Raw genomic sequence first — 25,171 nt, 5'->3', positions numbered from 1 at the left:
GGAGCGTAGATGTGTTTTTATTAACTTCAGCTTGGAAAAGCTGCATTCTCCACTTGCAACTGTTACAGGAAGTGTTAGAAGTATCCGCAGAGCAACAAAAGTATTTTGAAAGAGGGTGGTCATCTTACTTGTGCACATATATTCCTGAACAGCCTTTGGAGTTGATCCTGCTGAAATGTATCTTGAAAGGGCTTTCAGTTCATCACCTAAATCACTCGCATCAATATTGCGCATGTCATCATGTGTCAACACTGTCTCTAGTGCCCTGCATTGCTGGTGTAGGTCTTCTTCAGGTATAGGGAGGAGTTTGGGAATATCGTACAACATCCCAAATATACTGCTGTGTTCCTTGAGCTGCATGAAATGTTCAACTGACAGTATTGCACAATCTAGCACCTGGTTAAAGAATTCAACTGTGAACTGTTGTTTGGGGTCTCTTATGGGATTATCCCATGCCTCGTAATCAAAATGTCTTCTTCTTTGGTGACTCTTGTATTCTTGAATTAGTGGGAAAATAGCTTCAGTGTAAAGTTCCTCTGCCAACTTCTGTGCACTTTTCAGAACGTTTTGAAATCCTTCATCTGACCGGTAAGACTGTAGGTATGACTTTGCTTTGTCCAGTTGTTCCATTGCTCCAGATATATCAAGGTCAACACCTTGGAGTCTCTTGCTTACAACATTTATTTCAAACAGTATGTCATGCCACAACACTAAGCCACACAGAAATGTGAAGTTATGTATGTTTCTGGTGATTCCATTTCCCTCTGCCACTGTTCTCCCACAAACAGCTCCTGTCATAGCATTATCCTCCATAATGGCAACTAAGGCATCATCTATCTTCCCAATTTGGTGTTTGATAGGCTTTATCGCCTCCACTCGACTTTCCCATCGTGTGGCACTCAGTGGTTTCAGTGTCAGAGAGGATGTTCACAGATGTTGCTTCAAAATTTGCCATCAATGAGTTGATGCAGAGAAAAATACATAGATGCTTTGAATTACATTAAAAAATTCAGCAGCCTCACTAGAAGCTGATGCTGCATCACTGACCACAATGCTCAATGAATGAGAACTGCGTGGGACAAAAAAAGCTCGAGGGTTTAACTCTCGGATCCGTGTCTGCACTCCTTTGTTCTTTTCTCTCATGTTGGCACCATTATCATAGCCCTGACCTCTCATGTCAGCTATCGCAATTCCTGTATCTTCCAGCTTTTTAAGAAGCACATTTGTCATACCAGCTCCTGTAGTATCATCAATGTTAATAAATTCTAGAAAATGCTCTCTGACAGTCACCATTGCAGGGACATTTTCACTAGGTTCTGTTGTTGTTACAAAACGCACCATTAAAGTCATTTGTTCCATATGGCTGATGTCAGGTGTGCAGTCCAGAATAACTGAGTAATATCTTGCTGCCTTCAGATCTGCCACAATCTTCTGTTTGACTTTTGTTGCTAGTAACTGTATGATCTCATTTTGAATTGTTTTTCCAAGGTAGTGGTGTGTGTACATTTCTTGGGTGGTGACTCTTTTTAGTTGCTCCTGGAGTACAGCATCAAACTCAGCCATCAGCTCCACAATTTTAAGGAAGTTTCCATAGTTTGGCACATACAGCTGATCTGAAGTGCCACGCAGTGCTAGGTTTTGGGTAGCAATCATTCTCACAATGAGCCTTTTCAGAACATTTTGCCAGTAAAGAGACTCTGATGCAATCTTCTCTTGATGCTGATCATCTATGGTAGCCTTTAACCTTAGTCTCATCTCAAACTCTTTCCACCTATGGAATGCTTTCTGGTGATTTGCTGCCTTCTCATGGCATGCCAGATTTCTAGCCAGATTTTTCCAGTCCTTTATTCCTGTAGAACCCAATGTGGCTGGAACATTAGACTGGAAGAGTTTGCAACAAAAACAATGTGCAGCACTCTGGGTTTTTGAGTACATAAGCCATGGCCTCTCCACTTTGTCACCATTGGGGATTTCACACCAGTAATGTGTTGGATGGAAACTTCTATTTTCGTTGTCTTTGGGGAACGTGAAGTTTTTCACTTGCTTTGGCCCATGCAGTACAAGGAGGTCCCTCAGGCTACTGCTCAAGTGGGTACACAGTCCTGGATCATCTAGACTTAAGGAACTAAACTCAGCAGTAGCTGTTTCTTGCATCTCTACGACACTCTTCTCTGATCTACACTTTTCTTCAGGATTGCACACGGTTACATCCATTTGAGATGGAGATATGGATGCTGCAGTAGCTGCCAAGTCACCTGCACTCTGACTAACTGGAAGATCAGGCATCTCCTCACCACTCACATCCTCACTGGGGCCAGAAGGCTCACCGTGAACATTTGTGTCTATGTATCTCAGGAGAGCTCCTTCCTTTGCTTTCTTTCTTTTTCTGAATGCTGCCCCAAAGGGGCATTTTCTTCTTTCACTCATGACTGTTGTTCTGTGCCAGCTATAGTGGCTCTCAACACTCAGATGAAGGGGACAAATAAGCAGGCTGGTAGCAGGGACTGAGTGAGGGAAGATATCAGCATCTTAAGGGCCTACTACTTCAGTTGACTGCCTGTTCTCCTCAAGTGGGTTCTGGGAAGCCGCAGGAAACAGGAAGCTCCCTGAGAAGCTGGTGTTAATCAGTCCAGGCTCCTGGGGGTGCTAGAGAGGTACGTAAGAGGCTCCTCCTCCTCTCTCTCCTGGCAGCTCCTGCTGCTTTCTGTTATTCCCTCTCACCTTTTCTCCTGCCTGCCTGTTATGTCTCTTGTGCCCTCCTTCCTCCAGCACAACACCCCACCATCTCTGTGCATCTAGACCAGAGAGAATACATATGCCCCAGCAGCAGACACAATTTTCTACACTCTGGGTCCTAGTGGCACCCCCTCGCCCCCAGTCTGGCACCTGAGGTGGCTGCCTCAGTTCGCCTCATGGTAAGGCCAGCCCTGTTCAAACTTCATTGCACCACGACCCCCTTCTGACAACAAAATTACTACATGACCCCAGGAGAAGGGACTGAAGCCAAAGCCCGCCTGAGCCCCCCACCCTGAGTCGGGGGGGAGAGGGGACCAAAGCCAAAGCCTGCGACCCACAGCGGTAGGCAGGGAGGCCAAAGCCCAAGGGCTTCAGCCCAGCTGGGAGGCCTGTAACCTGCTCCCTGCCACGCCGAGCCCCAGCAAGTCTAACACCAGCCCTGGGGACCCCATTAAAAAGACATTGCGACCCACAGTTTGAGATCTCGACCCACAGTCTGAGAACCGGTACTCTACAGGGACTATGGGTTTGGACATGTTAGGCTACTCTCCTGCTTAGTCGCTCTGTGGAGAGTAGCTAAGATCAGCAGGGTGAGGGAAGGGAGTAATTTTGCTTCCAACCTGAAGGAGATTTTTTTGTAATACGTAAACTAAAAATGATCAGCCATTTCTGAGAGGAAGCAGAGTGGGGAAAAATACACTTTCCTTATTAAAAAAAAATTAGCTTCAGCTTTGTGTCACTCATGCAAATTCTCCTCATTCATGGGGAAACTGGGTACAATTTTCAAAAGCATCTAAAAGTATGTCTACCCTGGAGCTGAAATTCCCAGCTCGAGGAGACATACCTGCACTCACTCTGATCGAGCATGTTAAAAGGGCTCATACTCGGGGCGGCTAGCCCCTTCTGTTGCACTCTCATTCCATCAGAGCTAGCAAGGGTATGGCTCCTCAAACTGAAATTTATGCCTCCAGATCAAAGTGTAGACAGTGAGTTAGGAGACTAAGTTCCATTTTCAAAAGTGACTTAGATACTGGAGCCCCACCCTTCACAGGTATTTCGGCATGTAATTCCCATGGAAATGAATGGGAGTGAGGTGCCTACATACCTTCTGAGGATCTGGGCCTTGGGGGTGTAGGTATCATTGCAAATCAATGGTATTTATGCTTCTGTGGGTCAGATTTTTAAAGATATTTATGCACCTAAAGGTGCAAGTAGGTAACCAATGGAATTTTCACATAATCTGAACACCTAACTTGCAGTAGTTTCAGTGAGAGTTGGACACAAAGCCATTTTGAAAGGTCTACCAGGTGCCTATCTGCATCTTTAGGCAGCTAAATATCCAGGTATGCTGGAACAATTTGGACAGTGGGGGTGCTGAGAGCCATTGAACCAAACTGTAAACGCTGTATATCATGGAAATCACTTCAAGCCTGGGGGAGTGGCAGCATCCCTAGTTCTAGCACCTATCTAAACACCTTTAAGAATCTGGCCTCAAGTGCCTGAGTTACTTTTGGAAATGGGACTTAGAAACCTAAGTGACTTGGGTATTTTTGAAAATTGCATCCATTGTCTGGTTTAGTGGGTGGGTAAATCGAGATGAATGATCTACTATTGTAAAAATAATGTGTGTGTCACAAAAGAAGAGGGCTGCTGGCAGAGGTTTCTCCATACTGGCACTTCTTTTTTGGAATGCTGTTCCTCATCCCAATGTCTGAAATAGCCTAAATTTGTTGACCTTCCCTGGCACGCTGCAAAGCTCATCTGTTTGAGCTGGCATTGGCTGAGGTGGGGTATTTGTCTCATGGGACAGTATGGTAGGGGTGTGAAGCTGCACTGATCACACCATGGTGATTACTCGAGATATGGTAGAGTGGAAAGAAGCAGCACTGCCGTTTGGGCTAATTTATGCTTTGCAGCTGCTACATTGTGTTTTTAAGTGTTTGTCAAGGGCTCTGAGAGCTTTGGACAGACTCCCTTTGGAATGGAATTTCCTTCCAACCAACATCTAAATAAATCAATTAAGTTAATAAAATATTCTTCAAAAGGAATTTGCCTAGAATCTTACTGACATTTGAGAAAGTTAAGGACCATCCCTTCTAGAGGGAGCTTGAGAAGGTCCCAGCATAGCCCCAAAACCTTACCTTTATCTTCCCACTTCTCACCTGAGATGCTATCAGTGTGGGGAGTAGGAGAGATGCCAGCAGCCTATCATCCCCTGCAAAGGGGTGCCTGGGATGTCTCCTTCAGCTAATATCCTCAGCAGATGGGTGGCTAGCTGGCCTGTTCTTTTCTGAGGCTGAGGGACACAGAAATACCACCGCTCAGTCCTGCTATCCTGTGCTTTTAAAGTTTAAAAATGCCTCTAGAGCTTCCATTTCAGTGTGCAGTGCATGCCAGGGAAATCCCCAGGCACTCAAACCTGTCTCTATGCCTCCCTTCTCTCTTGAGAACTGCTTGTGTTTGTGGGAATGGAAACTCACCTGACCGGAGGCTTGGGCCCCATTCGTGCAATGATTTAAACAGGGGAGTAACTTTATGCTCTATGGATAGTCCCATTTCTTTCAATGATACTACGAACAGTGTAAAAAGTTAGGCACGTACATAAGTCTTTGCAGGACTGGGGCTTCACTGAGAATAGAGGAGTGACACATTCTCGTGCTATTGTTATTAAGTGGTAATGTGAATGGAAAATAAGTTTTGACTGCAATAATAGCTTGCTGCCGACACAATGCAATGACACTGTTTGATGCATGAATGGGAGTGACATTTGTTATTAATATTCATTTGTTTGTGTTGCAGCAGTGCCTAGAAGACTGCTGTTAGGATTGGTGCCCCATTGTAGTAGGCGCTGAACACAACTGTAATTAAAAGATGGTCCCTGTCCCAAAGAGCTCACAGTCTAAGTGTCTAATAATAGACACACAAATTGGTACAACACACAGATGAGGGAGCACAAGGCAAGCGTGCAGTGGTCACAGGTAGTGTCCTAAGCAGCAGTCACAGAGGGGAGTTTTAAGGAGGGATTTGAAGTAGGATAATAGAGTAGTTTTGTGGATTTTTATGGGAAACTCCTCCCATAGGGGATGGCATAGGAGAAAGCATAAAGATGTCTGAGGGGAACATTGTATCCAGGGGTGATAAAGGCTACCATCATTGGCAGCTCTATATGATACAGGCAATGACAGGCCACGAAGGGGTTAAAGACTGAAGACAAGCAGTTATGTTTAATGCAGTAGAGATGGGAGAGGCAGTGGCGGAATAGAAAGAGAGGGGTGATGTGGCTGAAGTTACAAACCAAGAGAGCTATTGATATCAAATTGAAAATAAATTTTTAAAAGTTTGAAAGTAGCCACTGAAGTCCGTCAGGCCATTTCACAAAGAGATGTTCCTTCAGAAAGCCTCCCTGAGAACTAATTTGAGATCCAAACACATATTTTAAAGCTGTTGTCCAGGTGTCCTTCTCTACTGATGCAATCCAGGATGGTAGCTGGTCTCTAGGACTTCCGCACTCCTCCTCTGGCTTCAGACAGTTAGAAACATACTTGTTCATAAATGTACACATTTGATACTTTTATGGAGTTCATTAGGCTTATTGGCTGAGAGGATAAGACTCATTTAAAAAAACCCACAACTTTTCTACTATGATGTCAGAGGCACAGCAACAAAGATGTTTGGAAAAGTGAAGAAAAGTAAAAAATGAGAGCGAGTCAAAAATATGCATTTGTGTACCAGGTGAAATGATGACATTTCAAACAAATATTTCATCAAATATTGAAATATTGATTTTTTTTTCTCACGGAAGTTCCAAAAAACTTTGATGTGGAAATATTGAAATGCAATGTTTTAACATTCCCGAATCAAAATGTTTCAGGGTCATTTCAGGTAAATTTGACATTAATCTGTATTTATCTGAGCTGCTGGCCTGCCTTATGGGAGCTGCAGTTCAGGTGTCTCATACACCCATTCTTTCTTATGGACAGCGTCTCCCCCTGGATTATGTCTCCGGTGCGGCACTGTGATTATGTGACTCCCGTGATGCACTGCATTGATTCAACCAGCTAGGACATCATGGTGATCATAGGAAATGTAGGAAAAGCCAGTGAGCCCAGCCCATAGCAGTGAATGGGAGCATGATGCACCCAAACGACAACTCCTATGAGGCACCATGATAGCTCAGAAAACAGATTAATGTCAAACTGACCAGAAATGTTTTGATTTAACAAACTGAAAGGGGAGCAGTGGGGGGCAAAAAACCTAACTGGCTTCAAGACTGAGCTCGATAAATTTATGGAGGGGATGGTATGATAAGACTGCCTACAATGCCATGTAGCCAATCTGCAACTGCTAGCACCAAATATCCCCAATGGCTGGTGATGGGACACTAGATGGGAAGGGCTCTGAGTTATTACAGAGAATTCTTTCCCAGGTGTCTGGCTAGTGGGTCTTGCCCACATGCTCAGGGTCCAACTGATCGCCAGATTAGTAGTCAGGAAGAAATTTTCCTCCAGGTCAGATTGGCAGAGATCCTGGGGGTTTTCACTTTCCCCTGCAGCATGGGGCATGAGTCACTTGCAGGTTTAAACTGGTGTAAATGATGGATTTTCTGTTACAGGAGTGGGTGGGTGAGGTTCTGTGGCCTGCAATGTGCAGGAGGTCAGACTAAATGATCATGATGGTCCCTTCTGGCCTTAAAGTTTGTGAGAAATATCTTGATTTAGGTCACCCTGACCTACTGTTTAGATTTTGTTTAGGTTTTCCCAATGTAAAATGAAAAAAAAAATTAGGAAAATTGAAATTTTTCCCATGGAAACCTTTGCTTTTGCAGAAACTGTATTTTCTATCAAAAACATTTTAAAACAGAAATTTTCTATCTTTTTTGAAAAATACACTTCTCAGTAAAGGCTAATTTCTGCTCTACTTTACTCTGATGTAAATGCAATAAACCTCAACAAATCCATGAGGGTAACTCTGGAGTTATATATGCCATCATGTACCAGCAATGCCCCTCTGCCATGTACATTGGTGAAACTGTATACAGTCTCCACGCAAAAGAATAAATGGACACAAATCTGACATCAGGAATTATTACATTCAAAAACCAGTAGAAGAACACTTCAATCTCCCTGGCCACTCAATAACAGACCTAAAAGTAGCAATTCTTCAACAAAAAAACTTCAAAAACAGACTCCAACGTGAAACTGCAGAACTGGAATTAATTTGCAAACTGGACACCATCAAATTAGGCCTGAATAAAACTGGGACTGGGTCATTACAAAACCTAAACCTAATTTTCCCAATACTAATTTCCCCCTACTGTTACTCACACCTTCTTGTCAACTGTTTGAAATGGGCCACTCTCATTATGATTACAAAAGTTATTTTTCCTCCCTTGGTGTCCTGGTGTCAATTGAATTGTCTCATTAGACTGACCTCACACTTGGTAAGGCAACTCCCATCTTTTCATGTATTTATACCTGCTCCTTTATTTTCCACTCCATACATCTGATGAAGTGGGTTCTAGCCCATGAAAGCTTATGCCCAAATAAATGTGTTGGTTTCTAAGGTGCCACAAGGACTCCTCGTTGTTTTTTGTGGAGTTACTAATAATCACAGTAAGTGCTAGTGCTCACACTGGAATGATCTGACAGATCAACCCTAGGCAATGTTTCTGAGCAAGCCTTAGTTGTGGCAGTAAGTATCATCACCAGCCTAACTTCTCAGGTCAGATTTATGTGCAGTTTTTTCCTGGATCCACATCACAGGCATTTACTCAATTCTTTTCGCAGTGCTTGTTAATGATTAATAAAGGAATATGCACATTGATTTTGGAATCTAACCTTATCTTATCACAACTACATTGTCACTGCAAAGCACAGCCATTAAAAGCAGTGAACAGAAACTACACTGACATAGTTTCTTTAAGATCGTCCAGCAAAATGGGAAAGAGAAATCAACACTTTTGAGAGACATTCAGTGTATGTGTGTGTGTATGAGGAGTTATGTGCATCCAGGTGCCACTGATAGTAGATTTTTTGTTCATGTGAGAATATCTGAGAATTTATCCAAGACTTTTAAAAGACAATCTTCACAGCGAAGGTAAGAAAACATCGTCTGTATTTATTAGTTTAAAATAGATTAATGATTTTACAATGGATTTTCATAAATAAATCAAATAATTTAATCAGAATTAATCTAAATTGGATTTAGATAGTTTTAAAACTATTTCCTGGGGTTAGAAATGGCGTTTGAGAAAGGCTTTCAGTTTTCCAGCTGTGTTACCAGTTAACTGCTAAATGCTCTGGCATAAGGAATTGGGTCTGAAATACAGCTTTAAAAAAACACTAACACTGGGAACAGTGAGTGTGGTAATATGTTGTTCTTGTATTCACTTTTCAGCTTTAACTTAGGCCCTGAGCCTGCAATGAGCTCTGCTTGGGTGTGTCGTCATGTCCACAGAAGTTAGTAACGCCACTTAAGGCACGACCGGAAGGCACTCAAATACTATGGTGATGAGCGTGGCACAACAACCTTTATAGAATAAAACAGAACAGAACACGCAGAGCCTCTGACTTCAGTAAGGCTCTTGTGGGCACAGGGGTCCTCCCATTTAGGGCTCAGTGCAGGATCAGAGCCTAAGCATTCATCGTGTAACCTTTCTTTACATGTCTTCAGTCTTTATTCATGGAGCAACAGAGAAGCTTCTAGCATGCCAGAAGCTAATCTTATGTTACACACAGTTGCTAGTATGGAGCTTGAGCTAAGCCTTAAGTTCCATGTTTATTTTCAATTCATACTCATTTATGTGTGTCAGCCCTGATTCACCATTGTTTTGCACCACGTGGGGTCATTTACCTCAGTACACAGTGCGTGCAAAGTGGGTGTAAAATGCTGCCAGATTGGAATGGGCACATTTTACACCCAGTCAGCTCTGATGTAAACAACTACACAAATTTCACAGCAATGGAGATTCAGGCCCCACATGAATGTAGGGGACCAGATCCGGCTCCTATTTATTTAAAAGTGTTCATCTCTGTCACTGAGTTTAATAGGTGCAGGAGCAGGCCCAGGATCTACAAGTATAAGAGATTTAAAGCAAAATTTAGTCTTAACGACTATGCAATATTAAGTTTATACAAGTAGCTGGTTGATATTTTTCCAACTAATTGGTATGCTGGCTGAAAATGCTGTTTTATCAAAACTGAGACTTTCCTTGGGAATGCATTACTTTCATCAACATTTCATATAGAAAAAAAATGAAATGAAGCATTTGAATAACGGCAAAACACTCTGTTTCAACCTTATTAGAACAGAACATCTTGATTTTTAATTTCAAAATGATTTTTCATTTCAATATTTTATATTCTATTATAAATGGCAATAGAATAGAAAATTTTTAAAAAGTCAAAACTGGAATGAAACACTTTCATTTTATTTAAACAAAATATTTTGCTTTGACCAGAAATTAATTTTCTTTTTTGAAAATTTAATTAATCAGGAAATTATAATTATGTTTCCATTCCAAATCAGAAGAATAACAAAATCTGAAATCATGGAATTTTCTCTAGTTGCATGGGTACAACAGAAAGTGCAGGTTAATAATTTTGGGTTTGCTTCCTGGCCTGGGGATTTACCTCTATTATTTCTATTAATACTGGAGATAATTACATGCAAACATTGTGTGGTGAGAATAAATGCTGCAGATGAAAGAGAAAAGTTTCATTTTATTAGGAACTGGATCCTGTCTTTTTCAGCTGCTTAATAACGGACTTTTCACCACACAAAATGTGAGAATGAGCATGTATCTAAAGTAAACTTAAATGCTTTCAGAATCTATCTAATCTATCTATCTAAGACCTTGAATCATTACAAAAACACACACTAGCCTTTAAATTGCAATTAAATGAACTGAAACGGCATTTCTGTTGTTTGTTTATTTCATCTGCCAGGGTGATTTCAGGGTTCTAGCTGTTTTGCAAGAAGTAACCACAGCACAAATAGTTCCAGTGCGGGAGGGAGCCACATACATTCTGCACATTCCTTTAAGGGTCTTGATCCTAGGAAGTGCTACAAATTCATCTGAGGCAGAAATGTGCCTTTTCCACACAGCTATAATCACAAAGTCCCTATTGGTTATTAATACAGACCCTTAAATACAGGCTCGTACTGTAACATAGCAAGGTACTGGATTTGTTCAAGAGAAATAAAATGGTCATGCCAGCTTTTTTCCCCATGTAGTATTTAGGGGGACCAGACAGCAAATGTCAAAAATCGAGACGGGGGGTGGGGGGTAAAAGGAGCCTATATAAGAAAAAGACTCAAAAATCGGGAGTGTCCCTATAAAATCGGGACATCTGGTCACCCTAGTAGTATTGCTTTTAAAAGCAAGGAGAAGTAAAACATTTTTATAGGGAACCCACAGTGTCACTGCTGTGCTATTAATTTGTACAGGTTCCAGATAAGGGTCTAGGTGTCACAAAGCAAGGTCTATTTAAAGGCAACAGAAGTTTGTTACAGGGAGTAAAGGTTGTGGCCACAAAACAGTATCCTTTCATCCTCTTCCTCTTCCTGAATGCACGAGTTTAATTCCCTAAAGTGAAAAGTGTGCAAGCCATGACAGGCAATCTAGGTCCCCCCCACATACTTCTTATAAATGTTAGGGTTACAATAAAACAAACTACAACTATTAGGAAACTGGGATTGTGCGGTGTCTCTACTTGGAGCTGGGGTGTGATTCCCAGCTCAGGTAGACATATCTGTACTAGCTCTCAGTGAGCTAGCGTACTAAAAATAGTAGTGTAGCCATGGCAGCATGGGCAACAGCAAGTAGTGGCATGGGCTAGCTGCCTTGAGTACGTACTCATGGGGTCTGGACGGGTTTATGCTCAGGTGGCTTGCCTGTGCCACTGCAGCTATGCTACTATTTTTAGTAGGTTAGCTTGATGAGAGCTAGCATAAGTATGTCTCTGTGAGCTGAGCCTCACAGACTCACATGTAGATGTGACCTGGGAAATGCAGTGCTAAGGTGGTACTCTCACACAGGACAATCCATACAACCTTAACTCTGCCCTCTTTGGGACGCCAGCAGAAGTTTGCTTTTGGGAGTGGGGGTATTTGTCTTTTCTGACCTGAGTAAAGGGCAGAAAAATAATATTAGGACACATCCTAAAGTACAGATAGCTTCTTTAGTTGTGACCGCACAAATAGAAACCAGGAAAGGCAGCTCAATGTGTCCTGTTGTTTCTGTCCGTCAGCAGCTAGTAGTCTCAGGATCAATGGCACCACACAGAGCACGCTGAGAGTCTTGTTGAACTGTGTGAATAAAAGTACTGAATAGGAGCTGTGTTGGGCACAGAGAAAATGGCATTTTTTTGTAGGGGGAAGTAAAGTACCGTGATGTTTTCCCAGTTCCTCTTGGTTCTCTGCAGGGGCAGAGATAGGGGTGTGTAGCCGCCTTGGGTGCCAAGTGTCACCTTATCTGCACAGATGCAAATATCACCCATATTGCAGCCCTGTCAGAGCTGGGCAAATAAGAAATGTAGATGATATTGTACCTGCAGGGAAACAAAACTACTAATATATAACTGACAGGTGAATGGGATTTGTGTGCAGCTGGATTGTGCAGTAATAAGAGTAATATCAGTACTTTTGAAAATTATGTTTTGACCATGATTCATTGTAGTTTGCTTGGTCAGTAATTCTCTGGAAACATAACCAATATGGGTGTGTTATGAGTAGGCTAGGAAGCCACAGATTTTTATTTGGTAAATGTCAATAAACATTGATTTCACCGGATACACACAAACCAAAGAAAAAAAATATTTCCATTGGTAATAATCAAAATTTACCAACAGGCAAAGTAAGAAAAATGCTGCTTGAGAACTTATTAGAGGTTGGTTTAAGGATCTTTACTTTGTATATTTTGACAGCTGATACTGGCAGCTGTGTTGTAATGGTTATAAAGCTTTAACTTTTTGAATCTCAACGTCTACTGTTATTAAATAATTATTGTCTGCCCCTCCCTGTTGTGTTACCCCCCCTAATTTCCCACAACTCTGAAAATTTAAATAGATAAAAATAAATGTTTAAACCCCATAACTTTGTGCAACTGTGAAAGTTTAAATTGATACAAATAAAAATGATTAAAAATAAACATTGATATTAGCCATCAAAATTACAAAACCAACCCCTAAACTCAAATTCTGCCAAGCCTTGCTGTGAGGAAATAAAATGGGCTTGAAACCAGTGTGGATTCTAGCAGAGGACATTCAGGGGCACAAAGCCCACACGGAAGGGGTTGCAGAGGAGCACTATTCCCACAAAACCCACTATGCTGAGGGTCCCAGAGCCAGCCAGAATAGCTTTAAAAGTGTGTGGTGCTGGCCAGAGTGGAAATGTACTGAGGGAGCCTGGAGCTGTACTGATTAAACACATCCCATGGGTAGCCTCAGTCATGAATTAAACCCTGTCCAATTACTTTAGAGAGGATATGGGTGACCACAGAGTTCTTTAGTCTCCCAGAATACTACCAGCAGCATGGACGATGTACTCCGAGTACACATTTGATTGCAGACAACTCAGAATTATTTCTCCCAGCTGCCCATGATCCATTTTCATTACGTTAAAGGGTCTCCCTGTTACCTTTAATCGTCTCAACACGTGTGTAATACAGGACACAAAGGGACAAATGTTTAAATGCTAGAGCAGGGGTCGGCAACCTTTCAGAAGTGGTGTGCCGAGTCTTCATTTATTCACTCTAATTTAAGGTTTTGCGTGCCAGTAATACATTTTAACGTTTTTAGAAGGTCTCTTTCTATGTCTATAATACATAATTAAACTATTGTTGTATGTAAAGTAAATAAGGTTTCTAAAACGTTTAAGAAGCTTCATTTAAAATTAAATTAAAATGCAGAGCCCCCCAGACCGGTGGCCAGGACCCGGGCAGTGTGAGTGCCACTGAAAATCTCGGGTGCCGCCTTTGGCACACATGCCATAGGTTGCCTACCCCTGTGCTAGATCACTATAAAAACCAGCAGCAACATTTCCTCAGCAATTCTGTTGTGTAGCTTCTTGATAACTATCCAATGACAACTGCATGCCTTTTTGTCCTAGGTTTCAGGAGAAAATGCTCCAATGGATAGCCTCCAGAAATTTATTCCAGTCACTTTTATCCTATTTGCCTCACTAACAGGTAGGACACTGCTAATTCATTAAATGACTCATAATGGAGACCATTTATAAACTAATTTTAAAGCACCGTAAATATCTATTACAGGCAGTATCAAATGTATGTTTCACAGTAATGCTTAATAGTGAATGAATTTATTAAATATTCTTAGAAGGGATTGCTTTACCTTTGAAGCCTGAAAATACATCATGAATTTGGCTGGACCACAGTACGAAGGTGTTAGAAAGGGTTACAGTGGGGAGGAGGGGAGAGGGAGAAGGCATAGAGGAGTCAGGGAAGCAGATGCAAGGAAGATCGTGGCAGAGGGAAGGCCTTAGTTCCTCTAAAAGCAAAGTGTTCCCCATCCATGCCCTCTCCAGAGGTTGAGGGAACTCAGCTCCTCATAGAGTCCCCCTCCTTCTGCCTCTGCACTGCCGGGGGAAATGACACATCAGGCAGCAGAATTTCAGTTGGGAGCAACAGGGAGCTGTACCTGTCTGGGGAATGTATGAGGCTTCAGGTCTTTCCACCAGCAGGCGAAGCAGCACCAATAGCTGAGGGGAGAAGAAGAATAGTCCAAGCTGGGAATCTCCTAGCTACCTCTACTGCATTTTTTTCTACAGGACGATATGTCTCCCTGCTGGTTCTCCCTAGGGGACTGAAAGGGAAAGAGGCAGACCTTGCTACTTCAAACTCTCCCTCCCCTCCAGGAAAAATGAGAAACCCTTCCCCTCTCCTTGACTGAGTCAAGGAAAAAAAGAATGGCCCTGTCAGGTCTCTCTGCCCTCCGAGCTTTCCATAGTGGGTGTGTGTTGGTGGGGAGAGGATAAGGCACACACAGGTTGTTCCCACAGCACCACATTTACATGCTCTCACTCACTTTGTTTGGCACCTGCTTGGGGACATAGACACCTTTGACGCACATTTATTCCCTTATCACCCCTATGTCCTGTCTCTCACACAAGTCACTACGGTGTCATTTCACCACATGTCACCCTCTATGATGACATAAAGCCACCAGAATTGTGGAGCACCTCCCTCCCACTTTGATCTGCTTTAACCTCTGGTTACCTTACTCAGTTATCTCATAGAGGCTTGAGCTTCCACAGCAGCACAGCCAGCTAGGAGTGCTGGCCTAGCATGACCAGGCTTACAAAGTGAAAACCAAGGACTGCTACACAGCAGGAAGGAGGAAGGGGAGAAAATAAGGTACTTTCCCCTGCTAGGTGACCAGTTGATAAAATACAAAGACCAGCCCCACCTCACCAAAATGCCTTCCCTCTGCCAGGATCTTCCTCCCATCTGCTTCTTTGACTCCTCTACTTTTACCCCCACAGCCTCAGTGCTCCTAACTCCTGGGCCCCAGACATTCCCACTCCTTCCTACTGCCCTTGCTCACACACTCATCCTGACAGGCCCAGGTCCTGAACAGGTGAGACTGAAGCTCCTCCTCACTTGTCATCATCACACACAGCTTCCAGCCTGGGCCAGCAGAGTAATGTGCTCCTTTTCCTCTCTCAGCTCCCTCTCTCCCTCTCTCTTCTTTCAACCCCATCTCAAGCAGCCACATCCAATCAGCTGGCTCCAGCTCTTGTTCCCCTCTCCTTTCCTCATCATTCAATAAATACATTCTGCCACGATAAAGCAATGAATCCCCCACAAGACGATAATCCTGCAAACCAATTAATGCTGCCCTCCTTCCCCAAATCAATTTATGCTGCCCCACTACCTGTCTGCAGGCCTCTGTGCTATGGGTGGCCCATCTCTGCTCCTCTCCTGGATTTGTAGAACCCCTCAGCCCCCAGCCAATCCTCCTTCTGCATCTGGTCCTTTTACTTCTGTTTCTCCTGCCTCTATTCTGAAAGTAGCAGTGGCCCAGAGCCTGCTCTTCTCCCTCTCTTCTGAAACAAGCCATGTCTCCATCTACTCAGTTTCTCATTTTGCTTCCTATCCTGAAAAAGCAGTAGTAGTGCCTGAGCCACCCCTCTCAGATCCCTGCGTCCCTTCTCTCACCTTCACACAAGAAAGGGCACTAGGAATACTCCCTGTGTCCACCTCCTGTTCTCGTTGGGATGGAGGAGGTGACCTGATGTCTCAATGTTCTAGTGAAGGTGGAACAAATCTGCAGTGCTAACAGGATGATGGAACTATCCCTTCTGTCAAGGTTCCTTCCCCACTCTGAACTCTAGGGTACGGATCTGGGGACCTGCATGAAAGACCCCCTAAGCTTATTCTTAGGTTAAAAACTTCCTCAAGGTACAAACTTTGCCTTGTCCTTGAACCCTATGCTGCCACCACCAGGCGTGTTAAACAAAGAACAGGGAAAGAGCCCACTTGGAGACGTCTTCCCCCCCAAAAATACCCCCCCAAGCCCTACACCCCCTTTTCTGGGGAAGGCTTGATAAAAATCCTCACCAATTTGCATAGGTGAACACAGACCCAAACCCTTGGATCTTAAGAACAATGAAAAAGCAATCAGGTTCTTAAAAGAAGAATTTTAATTAAAGAAAGAGTAAAAGAATCACCTCTGTAAAATCAGGATGGAAAATACCTTACAGGGTAATCAGATTCAAAACACAGAGAATCCCTCTAGGCAAAACCTTAAGTTACAAAAAGACACAAAAACAGGAATATACATTCCATTCAGCACAGCTATTTTACCAGCCATTAAACAAAAGAAAATCTAACGCATATCTAGCTAGACTACTTACTAACTTAATAGAAGTTCTGAGGAGTTCTGAAGAGCATTCCTGATCTGTTCCCGGCAAAAGCATCACACAGACAGACAGACCCTTTGTTTCCCCACCCCCTCCAGCTTTGAAAGTATCTTGTCTCCTCATTGGTCATTTTGGTCAGGTGCCAGCGAGGTTATCTTAGCTTCTTAACCCTTTACAGGTGAAAGGGTTTTGCCTCTGGCCAGGAGGGATTTTATAGTTCTGTATACAGAAAGGTGGTTACCCTTCACTTTATATTTATGACACACCCCCCCAAATCACAGATAGGGTGAAACACTGGCTGTGATTTCTTCCTGGAGCTCTAGGAGAAAACAGAGTTAATAAGACACATGCACCTTTAAATATACTACCAAGTGTATAAAGACTAACAATATTTTCTACATCTCAAGGACGATTTTAACCAGTTGATTCTGGGAAACTTTCATGGGAGAGTGCATCAACCACTTTGTTAGAAGCTCCTGAGATGTGTTGTATGTCGAAATCAAAATCTTGGAGAGCTAAACTTCACTGAATAAGTTTTTTGTTATTTCCCGGGGCGGTATGAAGCCACTGTAGGGCAGCATGGTCGGTTTGCAGGTGGAAATGCCATCCCCAAACGTATGGGCGTAGCTTTTCCAGAGCATAGACAATGGCGTAACAGTCTTTTTCACTGACTGACCAGTTGCTTTCCCTCTCAGACAGCTTCTTGCTGAGAAACACTACAGGATGAAATTCTTGATCCTGTCCTTCCTGCATTAAAACTGCTCCCACACCACGCTTGGACGCATCTGTGGTTACTAGGAACGGTTTGTCAAAGTCTGGGGCCCTTAACACAGGGTCAGACATGAGTGTCGCTTTAAGCTGGTTAAAGGCCTTCTGACACTCTTCTGTCCACTGAATGTCATTTGGCTGTTTCTTTTTGGTTAGGTCTGTCAGTGGGGTGGGGATTTGTCTGTATTGTGGTACAAATCGCCTGTAATATCCGGCCAAGCCTAAGAAGGATTGGACCTGTTTCTTTGACTTTGGGACAGGCCACTTTTGGATAGCATCCACTTTGGCCTGTAGGGGGTTGATAGTTCCTTGACCCACCTGGTGTCCAAGGTAAGTCACTCTGTTTAGGCCTATTTGACACTTCTTAGCCTGAACAGCTAGTCCTGCCTGCTTTATGCGCTTGAAGACTTTTTATAGATGTTCCAGGTGTTCTTCCCAGGAATCCGAAAATATGGCCACATCGTCAAAATAGGTGACTGCATAGTCTCCCAATCTTGCTAGGAGACCATCTACAAGTCTTTAGAAGGTGGCGGGTGCATTCCACAGCCCGAAAGGGAGCACATTAAATTCATACAGCCCGACATGTGTGGTGAAGGCTGACCTTTCCTTGGCGGATTCATCTAGTGGTACCTGTCAGTACTCCCTGGTTAAGTCCAAGGTAGAGATGAACTGGGCCCGTCCCAGTTTCTCCAATAGTTCATCTGTGCGTGGCATTGGATAGTTGTCTGGGCGAGTTACAGCATTTAGCTTATGGTAGTCCACGCAAAAACGTATCTCCCCATCTGGTTTGGGAACTAGAACCACTGGAGATGCCCATGCACTGTCAGGGGGGCAGATTACACCCATCTGTAGCATATCTTGGATCTCCCGTTCTATAGCAGTTTTAGTTTGAGGAGACACCTGGTAAGGTTGGACTTTAATTGGGTGAGCATTACCAGTGTCAATGGAGGGGTATGCCCGTTCAGTTAGTCCTGGGGTGGCTGAGAACGTCAGCGCTTAGCTAGTGCACAGCTCCTCGATCTGCTGTTGCTGCATACGCCCAAGGGTCATGGAGATGTTTACCTCTTCTCTGCGACCATCACTTTTCCCTTCATAGTAGACACCTTCAGGCCACTCAGCGTCATCTCCTCCCTGGGCTGTAAACTGACAAACCTTTAATTCTCTGGAATAAAAGGGCTTTAGAGAATTAATATGGTACACCTTAGGCTTTCGGTTTGAGGTGGGGAATGCTATGAGATAATTAACAGCTCCCAGGCACTCTTGGACTGTGAATGGCCCTTCCCACCATGCTTCCATTTTATGGGCCTGGAGCACCTTTAAGACTATGACCTGGTCCCCTACTTTGAAGGAACGCTCTCTGGCATGTCTATCATACCAGACTTTTTGCTCTTTTTGAGCATCCTGTAAGTTTTCTTTAGCAAGGGCTAAAGAGGTTCGGAGGGTGTTTTATAGGTTGGTTACAAAGTCCAGAATGTTAGTTCCTGGAGAAGGTGTAAATCCCTCCCATTGCTGCTTCACCAACTGTAATGGCCCCTTAACCTCTCGGCCATATACAAGTTCAAATGGTGAAAACCCTAAACTGGGATGTGGTACAGCTCTGTAGGCAAAGAGCAACTGCTGCAACACTAGGTCCCAATCACTGGAGTCCTCATTTATGAATTTACGTATCATGGCCCTCAAAGTTCCATTAAACTTCTCCACCATGCCATTTGTTTGATGGTGGTAAGAGGTGGCAACCAAGTGATTTACCCCATGAGCTTCCCAAAGGCTTTCCATAGTTCCTGCCAGGAAATTAGTTCCTGCATCTGTGAGGATGTCGGAGGGCCAACCTACCCTGGCAAAAATGTCTGTTAGTGCCTGGCACACACTTTTAGCCCTGGTTTTGCTTAGAGCTACTGCTTCTGGCCATTGGGTGGCAAAATCCATGAAAGTCAGTATGTACTGCTTTCCTCTGGGTGTCTTTTTCAGAAAAGGACCCAGAATATTCACAGCTACTCGCTGAAATTGAACTTTAATGGTGGGCAGTGTCTGGAGAGGGGCTTTGACCTGGTCTTGGGGTTTTCCCACTCTTTGGCATACCTCACAAGACCGGACATAGGTAGAAACATCCTTGCCCATTCCCTCCCAGTGGAATGACCTCCCCAAACAGTATTGGTCCTGTTCACCCCAGCATGGCCACTAGGATGATCATGGGCTAAGCTTTACCCGGTACTTAGTTGGAACTACCAACTGTCTCTGAGGATGCCCGTCTTCCTGGTGTCCATCAGAAAGAGTTTCCTTGTATAAAAGTCCTCTTTCTACAACAAACCTGGATCGATTAGAAGAGCTGAGAGGTGGTGGGTTGCTCCGTGCCACCGTCCAAGCTCTTTGGAGGCTTTCATCTGCTTCCTGTTTGGTCTGGAATTGTTCCCTTGAGGCTGGAGACATCAGTTCCTCATTGGATTGTGGATCTGGGCTTGGTCCCTCTGGAAGTGATGTAGGGGATAGGGCTGTTTCCGTTGACTGTGAACCGCTTTCCACTGGTGCCACTTTCCACTACGTTGGGGTTCAGGCTCTGGCTGAGCCTCTTGTGTAGGGTTATCTGGTGCTGCCAGTGCAGGTTCGGTGGGGTCCTCTGATGTTGGGGTTGTAAGTACTGGATTCAGTGCTGGCAATGTTTTTGGTGCTGGTGGTTCCGCCAGTTCCGGTTCTGGGACTGGCTCTGTCTGGGTCTCTGGGACTGGATCCACTACTGCCGTTGCAGACGTTGGCATGGGGTCCGGTTCCATCACCTCTGACTGGGTCCTGGTACAAGTTTCCGGAACAGAGCTAGGCGTGACAGCTTGCTTAGCCTGGCTACGGGTGACCATTCCCACCATCTTGGCTAGCTTCATATGATTGGCCATGTCTTCCCCCAATAGCATGGGGATGGGATAATCATCATAGACTGCAAAAGTCCACGTTCCTGACCAGCCCTTGTACTGGACTGGCAACTTGGCTGTAGGCAAATTGAAAGAGTTGGACTTGAAGGGTTGAATCATCACTTGGATCTCTGGGTCAATTAAAATTGGGGTCCACTAAGGAAGCATGGATAGCTGACACTGGCACTTCGGTGTCCCTCCACGCGGTGACCTTCTTTCTGCCCACACTCACAGTTTCCCTCCGCTCCGAGGGTATCTGGAAGGCATCTGGGCCTGAGGACCTCTGCTGTGATTCCAGTGCAATGAACTGTAATCTGTTGGGGTTCTTGGAGCAGTTGGCCTTTACATGCCCTGGCTCGTTACATTTAAAACATCGTCCATCGTCACTGGGGAGAGGTGGGTTGCTGGAGAATGGTGTGGCAGGACAATAAGGTGTCTGGAGTGTTCCTTGGTGTGTAGTTGGGGCCTTGGGCTGTCCCCGGTAGTAGGGTGAGGTCAGAGATTGTCCCTTCTGATCTCCGCTCCAACTGCAACTGGGATTGTTCCTCTCTTCTCCCTCCACCCGTTTTGTTCCAGGTTGCCCCTTCTGATATTCGCCCCAACTGCTACTAGTTCTTTTCTTTTCTGCCACCTCCACCCATTTGGCTCCAATCTCCCCCACCTCGATTACAGTTGTGGGCTTTCCATCTAGGATGTATTTTTCTATTTCCTCAGGACCACCCTCTAAGAACTGCTCCATTTGCATTAGGAAGGGCAATTCTTCTGGAGATTTAACACTTGCTCCTGACATCCAGGCATCCCAATGTTTCGCAATGTGGTAGGCATGTTGGGTAAATGACACGTCTGGTTTCCACCTTAGGGCTCTGAACGGCCGACGGGGATGCTCGGGTGTTCGCCCCATTCTGACTCTCGCCTTGATTTTAAACAGTTCATACTTGTTCATGTATTCCTTAGGCATTTCAGCCGCCACCTCTGCTAAGGGTCCACTGAGCTGCGGCCTCAGCTTTACCATGTACTGGTCTGTAGAGATGCTGTACCCAAGGCAGGCCCTTTCAAAGTTTTCTAAGAAGGCCTTGGTATCATCGCCTGCCTTGTAGGTGGGGAACTTTCTGAGACGTGAAGCGGTACCTGGAGAAGGATTGCTAGGGTTTGTTGGTATATTCTACTGAGCCTTTGCCTTCTCCATCTCCAGTGCATGCTTCCATTCTTTTTCCTTTACCTCCATAGCTCTCCTGTGGGCAGCCTCCATTTCATTTTCCTTTGCCTCCATTTCTCTCCTGTGGGCAGCCTCTTTGGCTTTTTCTGTCTTGGGTTCTGTCATCTTAGCTGCTCTGTTTTTAACTAACTTTACACCAGAGAGTTAAAAAAAAAAAACAAAAAAACCTGGCTTGTAAAATTTAGTTGTGCTGTAACCTGATACCTATGTTCTGTGATAGCTATTCTCAGCCTACAGAAAAATCCTCTAGCTGCTCTTAGCTAAAAAAAAACCCCACCTCTTCAGGTCTGTGAAAAACTTGTGAATTTCTCTGCAGGAGGTTAACTATCCTGCCTTTAGGTAGAGAAAACTCCAGCTCACAAAAGGAAGATCCCTTTGTTATGCTTGCTGCTGTCTCCTTTTACAAAACCCTTTTAAAATCCTGCTGTGCTTCTGGTTCAAAATGATCTAAAAAAAAAATCTCAAAATGATCCCACTGCTCTGCCACCATGTCAAGGTTCCTTCCCCACTCTGAACTCAAGGGTACATGTCTGGGGACCTGCATGAAAGACCCCCTAAGCTTATTCTTACCAGCTTAGGTTAAAAACTTCCTCAAGGTACAAATTTTGCCTTGTCCTTGAACCCTATGCTGCCACCACCAAGCATGCTAAACAAAGAACAGGTAAAGAGCCCACTTGGAGACGTCTTCCCCCCAAAATATCCCCCCAAGCCCTACACTCCCTTTCCTGGGGAAGGCTTGATAAAAATCCTCACCAATTTGCATAGGTGAACACAGACCCAAACCCCTGGATCTTAAGAACAATGAAAAAACAATCAGGTTCTTAAAAGAAGAATTTTAATTAAAGAAAAAGTAAAAGAATCACCTCTGTAAAATCAGGATGGTAAGTACCTTATAGGGTAATCAGATTCAGAACATAGAGAATCCCTCTAGGCAAAACCTTAAGTTACAAAAAGACACAAAAAACAGCAATATACATTCCATTCAGCACAGCTATTTTACCAGCCATTAAACAAAAGAAAATCTAACACATTTCTAGCTAGATTACTTACTAACTTAACAGAAGTTCTGAAGAGCATTCCTGATCTGTTCCCGGCAAAAGTATCACACAGATAGACAGACCGTTTGTTTCCCCCACCCCCTCCAGCTTTGAAAGTATCTTGTCTCCTAATTGGTCATTTTGGTCAGGTGCCAGCGAGGTTATCTTAGCTTCTTAACCCTTTACAGGTGAAAGGGTTTTGCCTCTGGCCAGGAGGCATTTTATAGTTCTGTATACAGAAAGGTGGTTACCTTTCCCTTTGTATTTATGACACCTTCAAACTGGGACAATTTTAGTAAAGCAGGACTTCTGGTGACCCTAGCTGAGTCAGTCATTCACAAAGGCCTGTAACTGTGCATCATCCCAAGAAACTAGTGATGCTGACCCAGTGACATCAGAAAAATATGTTCCTTCACATCAGCCCAGCAGATAACAGGTGCTTAATCAACAGCTGCATAGCAACCTGCCTTGAAATCATTCCGGAAAGCTAGAGATGAGTCAGTAATGTCAAGTGGCATAGCCCTTGACATCAGCATAGCACGCTAGAGATGTTGAGCCAGAGGCCTCAAGCCTGGAAATCCTAACCAGTTACAAGGGATGAATTAGTGAGCTCACAAAGGTCTGTATCTTGGCATCCTCCCAGCAAGCTGTAAGTGCTGAGCCGGTGACATCACAGAGACCTGTCTCATACCAGCCAACCAGCAACTAGCGGGGCTGCGCCAGTGAGGCCACAAAGGTCTATGCTTTCACATCAGTCCCAGAAAGCAAGAGTTGCTGAGCAGGAGATAAATTAAGGAGGAGAGTGTGAGTGTGTGTGTGTGAGAGAGAGAGAGAATGCGTGTACAGGGGGTGTGTATAGCTCTCCCTCCTCTGCTAAAAAGAGGGAGCATTCCCCTTCCTTTCCATCTCTTACCTCTTATATGGCAGATGAAAGGAAGACTCAGCATGTGGGAGAATCTGCAGTGGGAGATAAAAAGAAAAAGGATGTGGCACTGTGGGAATGCTTTAAAAATACCATAACAGAACTAGAAAAAACAATTAATGAGGAGGACTTGGGAGTAAACACATTTTTCCCATCCCATCACTTGCTGTAATGTGTCCTGATGTGTCATTTATCAAGGAGAAGGAGTGTAGTCGGTGGTGGAGGGAGCAGAAGGAGAAATGGGCACTTTCTTCTCAATCCTTTCCAGATGCCAAAACACCTGTTTGAAAATCTGATCCCTCTCTGTGAGAGGAAGAGCAAGTGAGGACAGGAAAATGGTAGTAGGAAGGGATGGTTTTTGTACAAATGTCTCATTAATTTGTGCACCATTTGCCACTTGTGCTGAGTAACTGTAAACAAGTGTAAGCAGAGTCAGAATGAGCTCTAACCCAACATCTGGTGGTGAGCTGTGGAAAAGGACTGCAGGGGCTGATCTCGTTTGCAGGGGCACTCTCGTTTGCATGGGCATACCCACCCTGCCTAGCATGATGGACTGCTTGCCCAAATGGTAACTTTAGCTGCTGTGGGATCCCCAGTCTCTCTTTTTGTGGGGCAGCAGTAATAAAGGGTTGTTATCCTGGTTATGTGAATGAATCAAGGACAGTAGAACTGTACTTGGCATTTTATGATGAAGGGACTCACCCTCAACTAAGTAGCACTCGCTAGGCAAGGGACATGGGTTCCAACTGCCAGGGACTTGAGAGGGTATGGGGATCTGGATCCCCCTCCCCCTCCCCGGGCCCTAAACACTACTTTGACTCCTCCTCTCTCCAGGGTGTAGTAACAGAGCAAATTTTGGCTCCATTAAGAGTCTTGTTACATACTGCAGAGCTGAAGTCACTGACACCTAGGTCTAAGCATTAGACCTACTTTGGGCTAGTGGTGCACCAGCTAAAAATCACTAAAGAGCTGAAGTTGCTGAGAGCTGTGTTAAGGGGGGGCTGAAGACAAGTTGGTGAGTGGACGGCTAGAGCGGCTAGCTGGGTGGCTGGCAGAGAGGAGTGGACAGCAGGACAGCTAGCGGAGAGGAGTGGAGTGAAGTGGAGTGGAGCGGATAGCAGGGTAGCTGACGGAGAGGCATGGCTGGTGGTGAAGGCTGCAGCAGAACCCCATGGAGAGGTGTGCCACTTGGGTGTTGACCTGAGCAGCAGAGCATGTAAGATGCCCTCCCATACCTCCCTCCACTTCCACCCAGGCTGGGAGGTAAACTCTGCAGATGAACACTGTGGGGTTGCACTGACCAAGGACAGAAACTGTGTGTGTGTGTGTGTGTGTGTGTGTGTGTGTGTGTGTGTGTGTGTGGGTGGGTGGGTGGGGGTGACTATTGGGTTGCTGGATTTAAGACTCTGAAGGGAAAAGGACACTGCCAAACTTACTTGGGGGTGGGTCTTTTCCCCATGGTTGGTGTTATGAATCCTGTTTGTGGTATTTCCCCAACATAATGCCACATTGTTTCCCTCCTTTATTAAGAGGCTTTTGCTACACTCAGACTCTGTGCTTGCTAGAGGGGAAGTATTGCCTCTTGGGGGGTGTTATGTAATTGTCCCACATCACTGGGTGGGGGCTTGAGCCAGTTTTGCATTGTGTTATTGAAATAGAACCCCTAGATACTGAACCCTGCCCTTGTTGCTGCCAATTCTGACGGGCAGAA

The 25,171-nt window shown here is 44.4% G+C and overlaps 1 protein-coding gene across 8 annotated transcripts in view; it reads left to right on the top strand.

Annotated features, from left to right (window-relative positions):
• The window catches only part of LOC102940460 (beta-1,3-galactosyltransferase 5), a 106,487-nt gene that overhangs the window by 38,503 nt on the left and 42,813 nt on the right, over positions 1–25,171 (top strand). For 7 of the 8 annotated variants that reach the window (XR_006287943.1, XM_043538214.1, XM_043538213.1 and 4 more), the window contains one exon: positions 13,846–13,924. Coding sequence is in view for 7 of the 8 variants with exons in the window: in XM_043538214.1 (XP_043394149.1) it covers positions 13,846–13,924 (79 nt within the window). In the remaining variant the exon portion in view is untranslated. Of the gene's footprint in view, positions 1–8,589; positions 8,833–13,845; positions 13,925–25,171 lie in introns of those variants that run through there. The other variant, XM_043538210.1, reaches the window with a different exon arrangement.

This window comes from Chelonia mydas, chromosome 1 (genome assembly GCF_015237465.2).
Source record: "Chelonia mydas isolate rCheMyd1 chromosome 1, rCheMyd1.pri.v2, whole genome shotgun sequence".
Taxonomy (NCBI): domain Eukaryota; kingdom Metazoa; phylum Chordata; order Testudines; family Cheloniidae; genus Chelonia; species Chelonia mydas.
This window is presented reverse-complemented; position numbering and strand designations above follow the sequence as displayed.